The 20594-nt window shown below is 44.3% G+C and overlaps 1 protein-coding gene across 1 annotated transcript in view; it reads left to right on the top strand.

The window, feature by feature from the left end:
- COL4A6 (collagen type IV alpha 6 chain) overlaps positions 1–20594 on the top strand; it is a 70031-nt gene that overhangs the window by 27094 nt on the left and 22343 nt on the right. The window contains exons 12-25 of the mRNA XM_029929683.1: positions 2537–2596; positions 3663–3707; positions 4198–4251; positions 5504–5573; positions 6539–6646; positions 7527–7667; positions 8499–8603; positions 10408–10568; positions 11068–11247; positions 11806–11989; positions 17190–17261; positions 17536–17643; positions 19157–19378; positions 19772–19933. Coding sequence (XP_029785543.1) covers positions 2537–2596; positions 3663–3707; positions 4198–4251; positions 5504–5573; positions 6539–6646; positions 7527–7667; positions 8499–8603; positions 10408–10568; positions 11068–11247; positions 11806–11989; positions 17190–17261; positions 17536–17643; positions 19157–19378; positions 19772–19933 — 1672 coding nt within the window. The remainder of the gene's footprint in view (positions 1–2536; positions 2597–3662; positions 3708–4197; positions 4252–5503; positions 5574–6538; positions 6647–7526; positions 7668–8498; positions 8604–10407; positions 10569–11067; positions 11248–11805; positions 11990–17189; positions 17262–17535; positions 17644–19156; positions 19379–19771; positions 19934–20594) is intronic.

Genomic DNA, 20594 nt, shown 5'->3' with positions numbered 1-20594 from the left:
CTTGCGGGGAGAGGCTCGAGAAGAGGGTGACTGTGGTGGCCTGCCTCTCAGGCGAGCCTGCCTCTGAGGGTCCGTGGCCAAAGTGGCCTTCACTGGGCCTCGGGGCTGACACCTGCTGCGTCTGGCCTAGTGTTCAAAGCTTGCCTTTTTCTTGCACTGCCCTCCTCACCGCTGTCTCAGTGACTACATCACCCCCCCCCTTACTCCTGGCCACGTGACTGACGTTGAGTTTTTGCAGAGCCACTAAAATTCTTTAACCAAAAATGAACAGCTAAGCTAGTGCTCTAATGTGGTTTTCCAGGACATGGGTATGAAAGGGTATGGGAGCAGTGAATGCAAGACAGCTCATGACAAGGACTGACTGTGACAAGGCTGAAGCCCAGGACATCTTGCTAAAACAGCTTGTTTAAGCTCAGAGCCTGGAACCTGCTTCAGAATGTCTATCTCCCTCTCCCTCTGCCCCTCCCCCGCTAATGGTTTGTATCTCAAAAACAAATAAATGTTAAAAAAAAATTTTTAAAAGAACAGCTTGTTTGGCAGGGCCCTCCTGTACAGGACCTCCCTGCACTGGGAGATAAGCTGAGTCTACATCCCAATATCTTGCCAAGTCACATATGTTTTATTGGCTTTAACCACCACCACCACCACCACCACCCCCACACACACACAAGTAAGTTTCTTTGATTTTGTCCTTTTTAAATGTTTTAGGTATTTATTTTTGTTCACGCAGTAACACAAGTTCTCTGAGAAAGCAAGAGTCCAGAGACCCTTTCTGCTTTTTGAAAAAGGAGGACAAAGTCCTGTTGTATTTCCAACTGCGGGCAAGATAGCTGGAGAAAGTGAGACAGTTCCTGGACATGCTTCACTTTTTGCAACAGTTTTGGTCTCCATGTCATTCTGTTTCATTCAACAAGTATATATGGAACCACCTTATATGTGTTCAGCCTGCAGAGTTATGTGTCTTTGAGGAGATGAAAGTGAGTGTGATATAGACCTCCTGCTTACAAACTTTCATACATTTCAGTCATCTCAGTGCTGTAAGAGTCTGGAGCAGCGCCAGCTGCTATAGTGTTTGACTTCAGAGGCCCCTAGACACATTTTACCAGGTGGCAGCATGCCTTGGTTTCCCATTTGAGATACTGAACAGATTTCAAGGAAGTTTGCATTCATTTGACCCATAGGCCTTTCAAATAGAAATCCTATTCATCATGAGGTCTGAGCCATTTTACACACAACTATTGATGTAGAGAAAAGAAAGGCAAGTGAGAACCAAAGTCTGCTTTGACATAGACCCTTTACAGATGCACATTCTACCCCTCAATAAAAAAGACCCAAAAAACTCAAAAAAAAACCAAAACAACGCTTTAAAAACAAAACAAAAACAACCCATACAACTTGGTTCTAGAAAAGCTCAGGGTTGTTCAGCCAGCTTTCAGTACCCATGGGAATGCTCTGAGTATGTAAGAGGAAGGAAAAATAAGTGGGATTAGAGCAGGCCCTGCATAACCAGCTGAGCCAGGTCACATTAAGAAGACAAGAGACATGCCACAACATTTACCATCTTTTATAAGCTTACATTTGAGAAAGCGTCATTGCCTCCTTTACTCTTACAATAGGCACGAATGTTGTTTGCCAAAATCTATGCTCCAGAAAGTCCAATTTTAAGCAATAACTACAAAATGGCCTTGATGAAGTTTGCCGTGAAAGACTCTATCCACTTTGGTAATGAACTTTTCTGTATCTCAAGGGCCAAGAATATGCTTGCCTTGGACCCAGAGGAAAGGAAGCTTTTCTCACTCCACTCTTTGGATCTCTGCTTGTCCCCTAGAGAGTCCCCAAGTGAGGTCGATAGCTGAAAGCCCTCATCTTCTGTGAGCAGAGCAAGAGGGGTTGAAGACCATCTCATAGTGCCCTTCACAGTACTGCTAGGGTCTGCAGGGTTCTAGACAAAAAGAAATAATCTAGACAAAAAGAAATAATCTTTTCCACTGTAGAGAATGGCACAGTCATCATGTCTCCAGAGAGCAAAAGCTCTTCCCTCTAGTGTTGACCCCCCCCCCCAAGCATTACCACAATTCTCCATTTGTGGGTCTAAGAAATGAGCTCCTAGGTGGTGGAAGATAGCCTATTCTTATAGAAAGAGCCATGGAATGGATGTTTGAAGACTTGGCCATCTCTTTGATTCTGTAACCCATACAACATGCTTAATCCTTCTGAATGTAGTCTCCCCATCTGTAAAACCAATGCGGTTAGATATTTAGTCATTTCTATGCTGTTACTCCATGTTGCTATGAATACATGTACTAGTGTTTAGGGGAACATGACATTACTTCTAAAACCAAGAGGGAACCTTGAATGAATGGTCCAAATTATATTCAGGTCCATGTGCTTCTCAGGCAGTGACAAAAGACTCATTATGGTGAGCCTCCCCAATGGGCCAATGGCACTGATTTGAAGTTACCTCCCTGCTTTGGATGGAGCCAGGAGACCTATGAGGAAGTAGGTGTTTTAACTTGTGGTTTCTTTTTTCCTTTAGGGATTTGGAACTGCTGGAGAAAAGGGAGAAAAGGGAATCCCTGGCTTGCCAGGACCTAGGGTATGAATCTGGAATGTTGCTTCCCTGGATCTGTCAAGTCACCCAGTCCATATTTTTTTGTCCTGTTTGCATCTTTATGTTATGTAACTTGATGGCCACCAAAACTTCTCTTATATCTATTCCTCAGCCCCTGGCAGGTCCCTATGACCCCTTCCTTTTCACTTTGCACAATTTCCTTGACCTAGTGTCTCCTTTGAATAAAGAATAACTCCTCAACCTACTTACTCTCCTTGCCATCATACATAATTATCTTCTGGGCTAAAAGTGGTGTGAGTCTTGTCTTGTTTCATTATATTTTATCCTGAGGGAATGTGAATAAGATTGTGGGTGTTGCAATAATGGAAGAAGGAGGGCTGAGTACACATTTTATAGGACATTCTAAACCAGCCTGGGATGTTCTAAAACATAGTGAGTGATGTTCGCAGTCAACATTTTCCAGTAATAACCTCGCTTCAGGTGGAGAAATAATTGTTAGCCTCGATGATTTAAAGTGCTTCTGGCACGTAGTTGTTGGGTTGTAAGCAATTAGCCAACCTTTAGCCTTAAAGAAGTAACATTTTAGAAAATTATGACTTTAACTTGATCATAAAACTTGTTAAGAGTCTTTTGAGTATTCAGCAATGTTCACCCATTACCCTGCCATTTCTTTCTCTACTTTGCTCTCTTGTCTTGAAAAGACATAACCACAAACAAAGAATGCATTTGAGGTGAGAGACAAGAGGTCCTCCCACAGTCTATTTAAAACTCTCATGACTTGGCACGAATGCACATTAAGTATAACACCACTCATCCCTTCTACCAAATTATACCTAGTACTTAAAATGTTTCCATTTGTTTAGCTCTTTAAAAATGTTCTGTGTGGCTATTCAGCCTGATGGATTAGTGCTTAGAAACAAAGTCATTAAGGCAGGTCTAGGAATGTTCTCTTACCTGATTTTAGGATAGGCTAAATCTTGAAGTCAGGATTGCTGAGTTATTTATGTTGGATAACTTTGTTATATAAGTCTATTGACTTTTTCTAGTGTGAGCTATTAATCTTTCTAAGGTTCCTCCATTCTCTTTACAGGGTCCAATGGGTTTAGAAGGACTCCGAGGCCCTCCAGGGAGTCAGGTATTTTGCTTAATGTCATTAAAAGCCCATGTGTAAAGTCCTAATTAAAAGGCCCTCTTGCTTTACTTAACACAGCCATGAGTCCAAAGGGAGCAAGTGCTTATAATACAAAGTGTCTACCTCGCTGTGATTGGTATAATCTCAGCCACTCTCTCCTTTTGTCTTGACCTAAGAATGTGAGTATCCAGTGTTACCAATCCAGTGCTGTGCCATGGTCATACTCCTTTATTATGTTATCAGGATCTAGCAAGGCCAGCCTGCTTGTATTCATTTCTAGCCTGTGGCCCTTATACCTCTTAAGATGCAAGGTGGCTACCTCATCCATATTACCTTCTGGAACCTTTTAAACCCTCCAGAGTTGGGTAGAATCCATGCATACTCTGGCATGCCAGCCAAGGTCCCTGTGCCATTTGCCCTGGCCTTGTCCAAAGACCAGTCCCTCTTAAGCTCTTAGACATTTGACTTAGTTGTAACTATGTTTCTGTCACAGGGCAAGAAAGGGTCCTCAGGTTTCCTTGGGTTTAATGGATTCCCAGGAATTAAGGTAATGTTGTTGGGAAGTGGAAATCCAGGACTGGGGAGGTAGATGGATGAAGAATTACCATAAATGCTGTTTAGTCCATTTGGTTGCTATAAGAAAATATCACAGACTGGGTGGTTTATAAACAAAAGAAAATTATTTCTCACAGTTTTGAGGCTGGATGCCCGAGATCAGGGTGCCAAAATGGTTGAGGGAGGGTCCTCTTCCAAGTCACTGACTTCTCACTGTGTCCTCACATGGTGGAAAGGGCAAACTAGCTCTCTTGGCCCTCTCTTATAAGGGCATTAGTCCCAATTGTGAGAGTGCGACACTCATGACCTGATCATCTTTCAAAAGTCCCACCTCCTCATACCATCACCTTAGGTATTAGGTTTTCAAAATGAATTGAGGACACGGTGCGGGGGCGGGGAGGGGGGAGGACACAAACACTTGGACCATAGCAAATGCCTACATATGAGATGAAGTATTTTTTTTAACATTTTAAATGTTACTCTTTTCATATGAAGTGCATGAACTACTTTGAGTACACTCATTGAGCATTCATTCCTTAGATACCACTTGATCAGTAGCAGACTAAAAGGTGGGGGAGGGTGTGAAAGCAAATCCATCTCTACAAGGAAGAATATTCTACTACTGACATTGTTTAGAACTGCCAAATTTTGGGTTTTTATTATTGTTTTTAAATTCTCTACAGACAATGCATCCACTTCTTGCCTGTACCTAAGACAGGCAGCTCCCACCAGCCCACCTGGATATGCCACTGTATCTGATTCTGATACCCCAGTCCCCCTTTTGAGGACTGAGTCCCCCTTTTGGGAAGTCCTTTGTCTTAATCTACCTGACATCATCCACTAACAAGGCCAGTGATGGCAGCAGAGTCCTAGGTCTGCTAAGAGTGGGGAAATTTTTGAAATTGCTCTTTGCTTCGTACCTCCTTGATGCAGCAATGGTGTCTATTCTTGTGATATGTCTCCCAGGCCCAGAAGCAGATTATCCTGGAGTCAGGTTGCAAAATAAAATTGAGATCCCTTGTTTTTGACAGGTTTGCAATTGTCAGGCCTCTGGCCTGCCTTACGTTGCCTTCATCTAAAATTTATTGGGCTCTGGAATTAACCTATGGACTAGCTGGCCTTGGGAATCAGGGGTTGCAGGAGGAGAAACCTTTCATTTTCCTGAAGAGTGGCTTTGATGGCACATAGATCTTGGGTGATTAGGTCACAGATATATTTGTGTTTAACATATTTAATCTTTACAGGGTGAAAAGGGTGGCATTGGACTGCCAGGCCCAGATGTTTTCATTGATACAGAAGGTGCTGTGATCTCAGGTGCAACTTTTCATTGATTTGAGTGAAAAAGAAAGACCAGAAGTTAAATTCTGTATTCTCTGTGATTCTTAAAAGGATACTTTGTCAGCCACTGGATTGCTGCTAAATCCCAACACCCTCAAGGAATCCTCATGAGTCCTGTACTTAGAAAATTAAACTCCCGTGTCTTTGGACAAAGAAGCCAAGTCCTATACTCCATGTTTGTGTTGGGTCCAATAAGACTAAGATTTGGGTCAGATTGGGCCTGAACTTGCTGAAAATTGTTCTCCTAAAGATGCTTAGGGAAGGATTGATACCCTCCCCAGCCAGGATGCCTGAAGCCTGATACCATGAGATACCTGGAGTCTCATCTACATAATCCCATTCATGCTGGGATTTGACGATTTCATAGGAGGTGGAGAAGTATCTAACTCTTTCCATTGTCTTCTCCAAACATCCATATGCCCAGTGTCTCCAGCCACTCCTTGCTTGAGCAAAGGCATCTACTATTTTACCTCTTCTAGCTTGGTCTCCTAAATTATTTCTCCTGTCTCATCTTCTCTGGCCCATGCTCTATCTGGCAAATTCATTGAAGCCAAAGTGTTAATGATCGACAGTGGCTTTCTATGTTCCACTTCCAGGGAACCTATGTGCATAATATAAATAGTAGACTTTAATACCTTAACCCAAATGGTAGACACTTGAGGCATGACAGCAGGTTGGTAGTAGTAGAAAAACATTCCTGTACTTCCTAAATCTTACCATGGAAGGTAAGCCCTGGCCAGACTAGTTCTGAACATTATTGGAGCCTTAGTTCAAGTGGGCCCATTATCACGTGAGACCATTCATATCTGAAGACCTATGAAGAGCAAGAAAGTCATGTCCACCATGAGGACATCTCCTTGCAACTCCTCTTAGGCATTTTGTAGCATTTGTGGGCTTTCTCTGGGTCTGCTTATTGCTTCTTTCTTTCTTCACAATGCCAGGTTATCCTGGAGACCCTGGTATGCCAGGTTTCCCAGGACTTAAAGGAGATGAAGGCATCCAGGGCCCACCTGGCCCTTCCGGCATCCCTGGCTTGCCATCTTTACCAGGTGAAGCAAACTAACCCACCCCCTGCACACATCTGTCCTTTATCCATTCTAATCTGGGTACATACCTAGCCAAAGTCAAAGGAAAGGTAGATGGTAGGCACTAAGCTCCCCACCACTGGCCCAAGGCTAATGTATATGAGGATAGTACCTGGATGAGCAGCTTTCCTTTGGCCTGAATAATGTAGCATTGCTAGACAGGCAATCCTATTGAGGTTTGTGGTAACCAGAGGGGGCCAATGTTGTCCTGCTAGAATGCTGTCACTCTTCTATGGATGTGCCATCCCAGCTGATGCTTGCCAGAAGGGACCAATAAAAGCTCAGAGGAGAGTTTGTTCCCAGACCCTCACTCTGTGCTTAACTCAGGCACTAAATAGCCCAGGATCCTATGGATAACACCTAGAAACAACAATTGGAGGAGCATACCCACATATCATTCTATAGTAGTAGGGCATGTCAGATTCTGAGAGGCTATGGTGACCCAAATATAAAGCTTCAGACATTGCTTTAAAGGCATCAGTTTCTAAGTTCTTTGGAGGTGGGCATCTGTAAGGCTACCTGTGCTTTTAAAGCAACCCCTTGGAGGAGGTACAGCTAATCCCACCACCAAGGTTGAAAAATCACAAAGTATAAGGCTGGAGACCAGATTTCCCTCTCAGTTTTGCCACTAAAAAGCTTTGCACCATTCACCATTTTCCCCCATGTTTGGGACTGAACTTCCCAAGGGAAAGCTACATGATTCCTAAGGACCCCTCTAACTGATGCAAGAGAAGGGCAAATGCTTTTCCAAATTCTTCCCTTGTAGTTAGTATGCCACTGATTGCAATGGCCCTGAAGAGTAGGGTGACATGAGTAGCATTATTATGTGGGCTTATTCTTCCAGGTGTCCCAGGTGCCCTAGGAAATCAAGGAGTTCCAGGTCTCAAGGGGGACAAAGGAAACCCAGGCCACACCACAGTTGGGGCAGCTGGCCCCCCTGGCAGAGATGGCTTGCCAGGCCTACCAGGACTACCAGGCCTACCCGGTAAGTCATTCATTTTTCACTTTGGTGTAACCCAAATGACAGAACACTCATGATTTTTGAGGGAGAAAGAATTTTATAGGAGAAATAGCCGGGATACATGATGCCTGGCAGAGGGACAGTGATAAAGGCCTTGTTTTCTCTGAGTCAGAGCCATGCATCTATAGGTTAGGAACCACAACACTCAGAGTACTCATCAAGGAAAAAGCAAGCTCAGGCCACCTTGATGACCAAACACAATATAATTCCTTCTGATTTCTGTACTCATTTCATCCCACCCTCCACTGTTCTCAGCACCTTGGCCTCTGATCTTGCAGCTCATGATGAAGCAACATTGGCTTTTTCAAGCTTTAGTTGGGTGGGCTGAGAGCCTGAGAAATGGGAAACCAAGCCTGGATCCTCAAGTTGGTTGCTAAAAGACTCTATAAGGCTTATTTTCCTTAAATCTTCTACCTGAGTATGGAATTCTAGATTCTAAGAGAAAGACTAGAATATGCCCAGCCTGTTTCTTTGTAATCTAAACCCCATGAGTTCTGCAGCTTGCACCCATTCCCTCAAACTTTCTGGGGTAGACTTTGGGTCTGCTGGCTTCCTGAAGCTATCTGGGTCATTCCTGTACCCTCAGTGTCTAGTCCAGTGCCTGGAACATAGTAGACCTTCTGCAAGTAGTAGTACACTGAATAGGTCCAATAGGGGATAAGACTTGCTGCAGACTTTCTGCTTCGGTTGTTTAACCCCAAGGATGCTTAGTCCATAGTGACTGAGCTGCTGTGCTGAGTCATACGAGTCTAGACTCCTGTAAGGTGCCGATTTCATGCTTCCTTTGTCCTGAAGGTCGAGCATTTGACACTGGGACACTACAGAACACAGAGCCAGGGTTTCCTGGTCTCCAAGGAGAACGAGGTCCAAAAGGAAACCCAGGCCTCAAAGGAATAAAAGGTAATTTTGTCCCCTTGGGTTTCTTTGTTCTCCACACTCCTTGTGGAAGGCTTTTGAGGAATGAGCAAACCAATGGCTTTGGGAACATGAACAAAAGCAATTTGGGATCTTGATCGGGGATTTGATTATAGAACTGCTAGAAAGGCTATGTTTAGAGCTCTGAGACTGAGGCTGGCCGTTGAGGTCACACGGGACAAAGTGGCTTGCAGGCTGCTCTTCCTATTTTGTCCACCTGCAGACGGTGTTGCCATTAGCCCTGGTTGTTAACCAGCACATGCGGCAACACTTTTCAGTTTGCAAGGCCAAGGCTGGATGCCACTTATTACCTTCAGCCTGAAGGAAAGGACTCTGAACAGGTCAAGACCTGGAACTCTGAAACAGCCAACTGGCTCCAGAAAAACAACTGTACTCCCTCCCCACCTCCCCCATGTTGAAGGGCTAACATTACCCCAGCTTTTGGTCACACCACTCTGTCCATCTTCTTGCTGCCTTTGGGTCATTCTTCTGTTTCATACTCTTGAGGAGCAAATGTTTAAAGCTCAAATAAATCAATTCATTTTAGTTGCAGCCCAGGCCAAGGTTGAGGAAAGGTGAAACTCCAAGCTCCAGAGAGGTTTGGGGATGGCCTACGGGGTTCAAGTTATCTGAGATCTTTCCCCTTTTCTCAAACAATTAACAGCTCTTCTCAGCTCCAAGCAGAGAAGTCCTAACTTACTCTCCCCCTTCCTCATTGCCAAATCATAAAATGTCACTACTTATAGGAGCTAGTTGAGAGGTTTTTAAAAGTTCCATCTCTGTTGTTCAGCTCTAAGGAGGATTATTTGGAGGGAAAGGAGGTTGAATTGCAAGTTTTGACTTACAATGTTAACCTTGGCCATTCTATGACTCACTACAGAGCTAGTGTACTTCCTGATATCATTCTTGCTCCTAAAAGAAGAGATAACTCTAATGCTCCCCCTTCTATATTCCTGTGGGACCATAAGGTTTTCCCTAAGTCTGGAATAGTGATGGTGATTCTCAAGCTTCACTGTATAGGAGAATCACCTAAGGGAGATTACTAAAAATTAGATTCTTGGTTCTGGCCCCCTGAGAGTCTGCTTTATTAGAACTGGAAAGAGGCCCAGCAAGCTGCCTTATGAACAGGCAACATACCTGACTGTGATCCGTGGATCACACTCGAGAAATGCTACAGACTGTTCTTTCCAAATTTCAGGGATTATCAGTTTTCTAAAAGTAAAAAGAGGCCCTTCAAGATGTGAGGGGACCTCAGAGTCACCTACATTGGCCTAAATTCTCAGAACATAAGCATGGCATAAGCATTGGGATAAATTTCCAGACCATAAGCATGGAAGGTATAGGTGGCTGGGCTATAGTGTTAGTGACTCTTTGATCCTTCTTCAAAGGTACCTTGCTGAAATCCCTATCATACATTTATTTGACATTTGTCTCTGTGCACAGAAGACCAAAGAAAAGACATTATGATGAAGAGAATTTTTCAGTGGCTTAGATTCCAGACCCAAATGGTTAGCATAGGTCAATGGTTCTTAACTCTGGCTGTATATTAATTAGACTCTCTGGTCACTGAGTTGTCTCTCCCCAGACTAATGAAATCCAAATCACTGGTACAGATGTACTTTGATGGAGAGTAGACTTGGTTCATAAACCTAGTTCATGTGAGTCTATTCTCAGTGGACCTTCTGATTCCCTCCATGGAGTTGTTCAAGTCACAAATTACCACTCTTGTGTCATCCTTTTTCTTAGAAAGATGGTCCACTTTGTTTAATGTTGTCTTTTTCCCTTCCAGGGGACTCGGGATTCTGTGCTTGTGATGGTGGTGTCCCTAACATTGGACCACCTGGGAAGCCAGGCCTGCCTGGGCCACAAGGTCTCATTGGCCTTCCAGGCCTTAAAGGAACCAGAGGAGATCCAGGCTCTGGTGGTACACAGGGCCCATCAGGGACTCCAGTAAGTCTTACCGAACTGAGGCCCTGAGGAAGCAGAGGGAGCTTTCCAATGCCCCTTACTCTTCCCCAATCACATTCCTAAAACACAGGAAAGACAGATGGGAATAAAACAAAGCTTCAGGTTTTTGATCTGTAATATAAAAAAGTCAGATTAGCTGATCTCCAAAGTCCCTTTCTGCTTTGACCTACCTATGTTCCCTCCCTTCCCCCCTTCCTTAATCCCTCTCCTCCTTCCACAAAATTGTTTGTATTTTTCTATCACTGTTCTGGGCCTTGAAGATGAAATTGAATTAAGACAGGGTTACCATCCTCAAAAATTTCAAAGATTTAGAAAGGATAAGAAAATAAATGGGCAGTCATAATCCCAGATGAGGACACTATCAAGTGCCTTGAACAGTGCGAAAATGTTACCAAGGTTCTGCTTTAGGTCAGACCTATGCTAGGTGCCAGAGTCCATGATGTCTACGTCTCCTGATTATTTTCTTTTGTCTCTTTTGCAGGGTTTATTTGGACCTCAGGGTCCTGCAGGCCCCAAAGGACAGAAAGGGGAGCCAACTGTAAGTTCAAGATCCGGAATGCCAGGGGAGCAGGGTGATCCTGGCCCCCAGGGGCTCCCTGGTGAGACAGGAACCCCAGGCAAGGATGGAGTACCAGGTTTACCAGGTCTGCCAGGCCTCCCAGTAAGTTGATCATTCCTGGGTGATTAACTCTATGAATCCTCATCTCTGACTTAGTGGGGGTCCTGATGACCATTAGACCATGAGACAAGGTAGAACATCTCCTTCCACCTCTGTCACTGACACGCTTTGCTCTTTGCTTTTCCTTTCTATAAAATGGGAATCTTTTTCTCAAAATGAGTCATTGTTTCATTTGAGAAACAGTAGTACCCATTGACCATATCACTGAAAATGCTTTAGCTTCTCAGTAGCTTTCCCTTGCAAGTAATCCAGCTGCTTTCTGTGACCCACCCCTGACCAAGGACTGTCACCCTGCTCCGGTTTCCTGCCCACTCCCTACCACTGATCTAGAATATTTTGTTTTATCAGATCACCAAAGGTTGACAAGCTTCATTTCCATGAACTAAATCAGAGGAATTGATTGACAAACTAGAGTGATAGAGAATTTTAACAACAACAAAAAAACCCATTGGTCACGCTGACTACCTCTTTCCTCTGGTCAGAAGACTCTCTCAATGAATCTTTAAGTTGGGATTTTATTCTTTCTTATGTATTCTCTAGGGTGATGGTGGACAGGGCTTCCCAGGTGAGAAGGGGTTGCCAGGACTTCCTGGTGAAAAGGGCCACAGTGGTCCAACTGGTCCCCCAGGAATTGGACTGCCGGGATCTCCCGGACCTCGTGGGCTTCCTGGAGATCAAGGAATAGATGGATTTCCAGGGAAGCAAGGCCTCCCTGGGCTTCCAGGTGAGTCATGGAATCAGATGGCCTGTTCTTAAAAAACTGACCCCTTGTAGAGTGTGGATATGACTAAGGTACATGAAATGTGTCATAACAAGAGTCTTGGCTGGTTATAATCTCTCCTTGCAATATTTAAGGGTTTTCATGCAGAAAAAGGATCATAATTAATTGTACATAATTGTGGTATACTTACACTGAGCAATCTAGATTTCAGTTCTACTTAGTAAAAAAGCAAAACAAACAAACAAAAAAAAAAATTTCCTAACAGAGCAGTCTGAAAATGTAACAGAGCTGCCTTGGGAGGTTATAAGTTCATAATCCCTGGAAAATTTCAATAGATACTGGATGGCCATTTGTTACAAGTATCATCAAAGTAATGAGTGGGAGATTGAGTAGGTGTCCTCTTAAGTTATATGGTACTATCATCACCATCCTTAATTCATGAGATCTCAGATTGAGAAGAGACTCTATTTGTATCTAGGCTACGCTTTATTTCATACCTTAACCTCCTCACATTTGTAGAGCTTCTTTCTCTATCAGCATTTCAGGATTTGTAAGGTGTGACAGTCCTGCTTGTAGATTGTGAAAGTGTTATGTTAATAACTCATCTTCTTCCATACAGCCAGGATAGGTCTCCATCCCAACTTCTGTTTCCATTAGCAGTACCATCCTTCTTATTGTCCTCTGGGGTTTGAAAACTTGAAATTCACTTCTTATTCTTCATTTGCAGTGCTTCTTATATTCTTTCTTTTCGCTTTTTGCTACTAAGTTTTCATTATCTCACACCTAAGTTTATCAAATACCTACCTACATGCTTGTTGGAATAAATGAATGTTTGGAAGGAAGGATGAGTGGATGGATAGATGGATGAGTCAGTGAATGACAAACAGCTTCCTAAGTGGTTTCTCATCTTCTACCTCCAGAACTTCTCAACTCAGTTCTGCTATGAACACAGCTGCATTCAATATTTGTGATGTACTGATATCATCATGTCTTTCCCCTAGTCCAAAGCCACAAGCAGTTCCCTTTTACTGGAATGGTCTTCCTCTTTTTTTCTATGCAGTCAGATATTATCCATCTTTCAGGGTACAAGTCTCAGTTGTCCACTAACCTTTCTCTTGACCTCCACAGCATATGTTATTGCCACTTAAATTATAACTTGTCTTCCATTAATAGTTTTAGTTTTCCCAACTGCTTTGTAACTGTCTGGATACTAAACAAGGAAATTCTTTTTAGCATTTTTCAATTTGTCTAGTATAGTGCAATGTTCCATTAAAGACTACTATATACTCAGAAAAAAAGGGGGGGGGCTTGTTCTACCTTGTCACCTTGAAGAATTACCAAAAGAGAAAACATAAACCAGGCCTTATCAATGTTTATTGACTTTAAAAATCTACTTGTATGTACTGGTATGCTAAGGATGATGGAATAGGTTAAAAATTGATGATTCAAGATTCTTAAAGTTGTATTTCAGTTTACAAATCCCTATGAAGATTGTGAGGAATTTAATTAAACTAAAGCATTCTACCTTTGGAAGTCCTGGTGTTGGCTACAGCTTTGCCTCCAGCTTTGTTCCCAGAGATATTATTCATGGCCATTCCATTACCCCTGTACCAATTGGGTCTTTATTCTAGGCCAACCATTTCTGTAGGCAACTGGATTTTAAACTGAGTTATAAACCAAGTTACCTATATACTCACACACACTCAAATTTGGCTATTATCAACATTGTGACTGCTTGAAAACAGGCTGAGTAACAGAGGGAGGCCCATGGGACCATTTCTATACTAAATGTCACTAGACCCCAGACACAGAAAGTTCTTAGGAATATAGTGATATAGTAAACTCTAGCCTGAGAGATGCTCTATGCAGAAAGTGTTCTTGTTGCAGTACCAAGACTTTCCAAAAAATTACTTCCAATAAGAGCATTAGCTTTCTTTTCTCTCCTCAAACCTATCTTTTTATTTCCACACAATTTTAAAAAGACATAATTTAGGAGCCCCTGACATTTGCATCATGGCCATTACTGTTGCCAGGAAAACCAAAGATGCTAATCTTTAAATGCACTCACTCCAACTGGTGGTGGCCCAGGCTACAGCAACTGCATTGCCAGGAAAGGAGATGTAGTCACAAGAAACCTTTCAACTTAGTGATGTGAGTAATTACAAACCTTGGATGAGCAGACAACTGACTGTTTCCAAAAAGGCTCTGATCCAGAAGTTCACAGTAATCAATCACCCTGGTTATTACTGAACAGCAACTGTGTCCTTGATCCTGTGTGGGTGTCAGCTCTCTCCATTCAGTCCAGATAGGGAATTTGATTGGTGGGCATACCTAGGCTGCAAACAAGACTTCCCCTGGGCTTCAAGGAACTTCTGTCTGGGTTTAATTTTCTTCTTTACTAGATTGGTATAGGTGACTGTTGCTGCAAGAAGAGCATTGGTAAAGGAGGCTTAACACAGAGGGAAGTGAGAGCTAGCTCAGTCTCGAGGTTCTCAAACATTGATGTTGCCAAAATCTCCCTTCCTTTTTGTTCACCTTTCTCTGAAACACTCGTGATGGCCTGAGTACCACGCTAGAGCCTCTGGCTGGGGAGAGGTGCACAAGGGCTGACATTGTCACTCCTGATTTCTGAGAGGGGATACAGGAGTAAGTGGGCATGCAGTCTCTGAGAGGAACTGATTTCCTTCACCATGCATGTTGATGGCTTGGGTGATATCTGCCCTGAACACCTTTATTTTATTAACTTAGCTGGGGTCATAACTTGCCTTGGGAGGTAGCTGGAAGGATGCACATGTCTAATGTTTATTCACAGGACCCACAGTAAACTGAAATGTTAGAACCTTGATAAACAGAGGTGCTTTTTATTTTGAAGATGAATTTGGGCATTAATGGGGAAAATCCTGACTAATTAGATCATGTGTTATAGAACAGAACATGGGTAGAGCTGATTTCTTCTTTGTTGAGAAGAGGCTTTGAATTTAGGGATGTGAAGTAGAAAATGGAGATGTAACATAAAAGAGCCAGATAGCAGGATGACTTGAAGGTCTTACCTTCTCAGCATTTTGACCCTCCACTTGCATACACAAGTGAGTGTGCTGTGGTGTACAGGCAGGGTCTGAGGCAAAGGAGAAATATGCCCTTGATCTACATCTTCCCTTTTATCATTATTTGTCCTATCCTGGAACCTTTCCAGATGCCTGTCCTTGGCCCCATTCTCTAAAGGTTTGTTTTTAATCTGGCTGTTGCAGGCAAGGAGAATTTATGAAACCTATCTGATGAATTGAGTGAGGATGGATGGTTCATGTTTAGACCCAGCAGAGAGATATTTGTGTTTTACTGTTTGTCTTGTAAAACTGAAAGCAATGAAACTGTGGTGTTTGATACATTGGAGTCAATAGGCTATTAAAATAGTTGGGTCAGGAGAATCTTCTGTGGGATTCCTCTCACGATACCATCTAGGGAAGCAGTTCTCCAGCCTAGTCCAAGGGACTGAGGCCCAAGCTGAGCACAGGACTGGCAGTCTTCACCCAGTGAGGCATCTCATCATAAGGTGCTCGCCTATAGTTTATAGTTCCACAGTAGGGAAATAGCCCTGTGAAATAGCACCATCATTTTAATGTCTGGCAGGATTGAGATGGGTGTGACCACTTATGGGGCAAGATCAGGCCTATAGCCATCTCTCCACCTGTGGAAGTATGACTACAGGAACCTGAGGTCTAAAAGGCAGAAAGTTGCTGCCCAGGCTACAAAGTAGAGTCACTAACCTGACTAAGGTAGAAACCAGGGGCTGTCCTTGGAGGAGCTTTTCTGAATGCTCCTCCTTAAATAAAACAATAAAAAAAACTACTGTTTGCTTAGCAACCGCCACAGTGCCAGGTACTGTGCAGAATGCTATTAGCATTATTTCATATAATCCTCACAAATGCCACATGAGAAAAGTAGCTCTTGTTTTACACATGAGGCTCAGAGAGGTTAAGTATATTGCCCAAACAGCTGGTTAGTTAGTTAGCAGAACTAGGATACAAGCTCAGGTCTGCCTGGCTTGGTACCTATAGTGTATTGGCTAAGAGTTACACTATATTGTTCAATTCCCCATTTTGCTTTGGGAAAAGAACAAGTGCAGAAAGAATGCCAGCTAGTTGAGTAAGCAGTCTGAATCATAGATTGCAGACATATCTTTAAGAAATGCAGTTTGTGATTTATTTTAGGTACAGGCAAAAACTATAGCAGTTTACTTGAACTGTTGGCTCTGTGGCTTAAAGCAGGCCTTGCGGGATTGTTTTAATGAATAGGCAAGACTAATTTTAATTAGCATAGCAATTGTTTGTAAATGATACTTGAGGGAACCTACACAAAATTTGTTTATCGGGATTTTATTAAATCTCCCCTCTGTGATCTTGTATGAACTTCTTTTATTTGCATTATGAATGAGCAAGGAAGAATTTGCCAGGGGAAAGACTATGAATGCCAATTTCAATGTCTTGAACACTGAAATTGAGTACCGTTTCTCCCTGAGTAGCAGAGTTGACATTTTCAAAGAAAGAGCTGAGGGAACCACCATTGTTTGTCTGTCATGGCCAAGAGAGTGGCCTTCAGTGTTTGCCTGGTACAGAAATAGGCTACCTCTGACCCATGGTAATCATCAGTAGGTTTCTATAGATCCCAGGTGAGGTGGGTTGACAGAATCTGATGGTTTAGGAAAAGAACTCAATGGTTTGTTTTCATTCCAAGAAAAGGGCAGACATGTGAACTTGAGGGGTCTTGTCTTCAAACACTCCAATCTAGTCACATGGCCATAATGGATCCTTAGGACTAGCCCCAAGCACTCATCCTAGGGAGATGCATCATATGAGGGCAGGTTGAGAAGGTCATTGCCATTTGCTGTTGCTCCTATATAGGCTACCTCTAGGAAATCTTGTTAGGTAACATCTACTGCATAGGTATATGCCTGCCCACTGGACATTGATGGTTTAGGAGGTGACATTTTGGCACTTGGACACTAGGAATACTCTTACCTATAAGCAGTTGCACTAGGGGTAACTCTGAAGAGTTTCTGATGCCAGGATTCTTCTACATGGGTTCCCAGCTGCTGGGTGGGAAGAGCTTGGTTGGCCCATCCAATGGAATTGGAGTAAAGGAGCATGCTAGGAGAGCCCACCTTACTTGGTGGGCTCACCAGATGCTTACATGTTACCATTTACAGGAATCACCTTGCCGTGTGTAATTCCTGTGACATATGGTCCATCAGGCTTACCAGGAACTCCCGGATTCCCAGGTATGGAATGAGGCCAGAGAAAGTCATTGAGCAGACTTGTAAGGGCCATGGGCCGAAGGAAACAGGGCATAGCCTGGTAGCATTTGGGGATGTACATCCTTCCTGAGAGGGCAGCCTTGAGGATAAAGGCAATAGAACAGCCCCTGGAGAGGTCCCTTTGGGGAGGTAAGGGTAAAAGGTCCTCCAAGAGACTAAGATTCTTGAGTAGATATCACAAATGAAACTAACCACACTGACTTTCCTTTCCCCTCACCACTTATGTTTGGGTTTGCAGGCCCTAAAGGGGTCCGTGGCCTCCCTGGGATTTCAGGCCAACCTGGATTGCGTGGTAATAAAGGAAAGCCTGGAAATCCAGGATTAGTTCACCTTCCTGAACTGCCAGGTAAGAAAAGAAGCTTTTCTCTGCCTGCTTCTCCTTTTGTGTGAGTGTGAGTTTGAATTGTGGTAGCCATCTACTGATTATAGGAAGTTAGGTTCACACTTTGGTATGGGTGGGATGGATTTTTTTAAACGTTTTATTTATTTTCAAAAGAGAGAGAGACAGAGGGAGACAGAGAGAGACAGAGACAGAATACAAGTAGTGGAAGGACAGAGAGAGATGGAAACACAGAATCTGAAGCAGGCTCCAGGCACTGAGCTGTCAGCACAGACCCCGACATGGGGCTTGAACTTGTGAACAGTGAGATTATGACCTGAGCTGAAGTAGGAGGCTTAACTGACTGAGCCAAAGAAGTACCCCTAGGTTGGATGGCTTTGACTTTATACTCAGGAAAGACAGAGCTTCAAGCTAGAAAGTGATAGTATATCAGAGCAATAAAGACCATCAGCTGGGACAACCCCTTCGCTTTCAGATGAGGAAATTTAGGCTCAGATGGAAAGTGACTTGCTTGAGGTCACAAAACCACCAGTGACAGAGCTAGGACTCTACCAGGTTATCTGACTGCTGAGTGCTTTTGGCAATTTCCTGGATCAACTCCCTCTAGGTCAGAGAAAGAGATTCAAATGAGTCAGAGAGAAGTGGTTCATATCTATCCCTTTGCTCACACCCTGTTGCAACTTTGCTCTATGCTGCACAGTGGTTCTCAAACTGTGTTCCCTGCAGCACCAGCATCACCTGGGAATTTGTTAACAAGGCAGATTTGGGGTCCCTTGGCAGAGTTACTGATCAGAAGCTCAAGGGGTGGTGCTCAGCAATTTGGATTTTACCAAATACTCCCTCCCCACGCTGGTTCTGACTCACACTCTATTTGAGAACCACCCTGCTCTATAGTACAGGGCCACATAATCCATGGTTTCTTGGTGCTTCAATTCCCTCCACTCCCAGGAAGAAGGGGGTGTGACAGCAGGGGTTAGATGTCTCCAGAAAAACTGGGCCTTTGACAGGGAGTCCTGGATATAATCTATGCTCTTTGGCCAGTAGTTCAGCCCAGGAGTGGGTTGCTAGGATCAGCCCAAGGCCTGGTCTCACTGAGTTAGAAGCTTCTCGGGTTCACATGGCACAGTTCTGGCTTCTGGCAAGTCCTCTCAGGACCAAGGGGCTCCCAACTTTCAAGAGAAATGACACACATTATTAATATGCTAGTTAGCTTTTTAAAAAATTTTTAAATGTTTTATTTCCTTTTAAGAGAGAGAGAGAGAGAGAGAGAGAGCTCAAGTTGGGAAGGGGCAAAGAGAGAAGGAGACCCAGAATCCGAAGCAGGCTTCAGACTCTGAGCTGTCAGCACAGAGCCGTCTGCGGGGCTCGAACCCATGAACCATGATATCATGACCTGAGCTACCCAGGGGCCCGTAGTTAGCTCTTATAATAGAAACAAAAAATCTGTGTCAGAGATATCTACCCAGACCTGTCACTTCTAAATTTCCATGGCCTTCTATTTTTGCCTCTTTACATTTAGGATTTCCTGGACCTCGTGGGGAGAAGGGCTTGCCTGGGTTTCCTGGGCTCCCCGGAAAAGATGGCTTGCCTGGGAAAATTGGCAGTCCAGGTTTACCAGGTTCCAAGGGAGCCCTTGGTGACATCTATGGTGCTGAAAATGGTGCTCTGGGGGAGCAAGGCCTGCAGGGATTGCCAGGAGAACAAGGATTTCCTGGAGACCCTGGCCTTCCAGGACCCAAGGGTGACTCTTTTTGACTCACATATTCAACAATAACAGAAAGTCTTCCAGTGGCGGGTACACTTGCATGAATATGCGCAGGAGCTGGGGCTGGTGAATTAACTAGCAGGTTAAAAATAAAAAGTCATTTTGTTCTGTCTCTCCCTGTTGGGAACTTTTTCTTAAATCACCTGAGTCTATTCTGCTTTCTTGGTAAATCCAGAAGTGACCACAAGGAATAGTCAGATTTCTTGTAAAGCCTCTGGTTTTGCTGCTGGGAACAGCAGCAACGCTGGGGCCGAGAAGACAGTGGCATCTGGGATGTCCCCCGGGCCAGGCTTCTGCCCTGGAAGTTGGTGTGGTGACCAGTCCCTGCTGTCATCCAGACTATGAACACCTAACCCTTGCTTTCATTAGGTCTGCCTGGGACGTCAGGCTTGCTGGGCCCCAAAGGTGAACGGGGCAGGCCTGGAACACTAGGCCATGGCGGACAGCCAGGGTCCCCAGGGCCTGATGGTCGATTCGGCATCAAGGGCAAACCCGGGCTCCCAGGAGCACCAGGCTTTCCAGGCCCTTCAGGTAGGTCTTTTGGAGGAGGGGCCCCAGCTTGACAGACTTAAGCTGGTCCTGGGCCCTGGTACCCTGAGGGCCATAGCAACCCTGAGACCTGGGCAGGGTTTAGAAGGACACTTGATATTCCCATCCTCTCACATTTCCAATCTCAGGTGACCCTTGCAGTGCCAAGCAGAACAGATTTCTGCAGTTTGGCTTCCAAAATGTTACCACAGATCACTCCGCACCCCTCCTCCATGGCCTCACTCCCCCTCCATGTGCTTCAGCCTCCCTCCTGCCTTTCCCAGTTAGAGAAGCCACCTTGGTCTTGGAGGTGGGTCTAGCCATGTCCACCGTCTTGGCTGGGGCCATGGAGAGTCTGCCTGGGCTTGCGGGGAGAGGCTCGAGAAGAGGGTGACTGTGGTGGCCTGCCTCTCAGGCGAGCCTGCCTCTGAGGGTCCGTGGCCAAAGTGGCCTTCACTGGGCCTCGGGGCTGACACCCGCTGCGTCTGGCCTAGTGTTCAAAGCTTGCCTTTTTCTTGCACTGCCCTCCTCACCGCTGTCTCAGTGACTACATCACCCCCCCCTTACTCCTGGCCAGGTGACTGACGTTGAGTTTTTGCAGAGCCACTAAAATTCTTTATAATCCCTTTTATCCTTCTGTGTTTCTGGGGTCTTCTCATAGGCC

Source organism: Suricata suricatta, chromosome X, assembly GCF_006229205.1.
Source record: "Suricata suricatta isolate VVHF042 chromosome X, meerkat_22Aug2017_6uvM2_HiC, whole genome shotgun sequence".
In the NCBI taxonomy this organism is placed as follows: domain Eukaryota; kingdom Metazoa; phylum Chordata; class Mammalia; order Carnivora; family Herpestidae; genus Suricata; species Suricata suricatta.
Note: the sequence above shows the minus strand (reverse complement) of the source record. Positions and strands in the feature narration are given on the sequence as shown.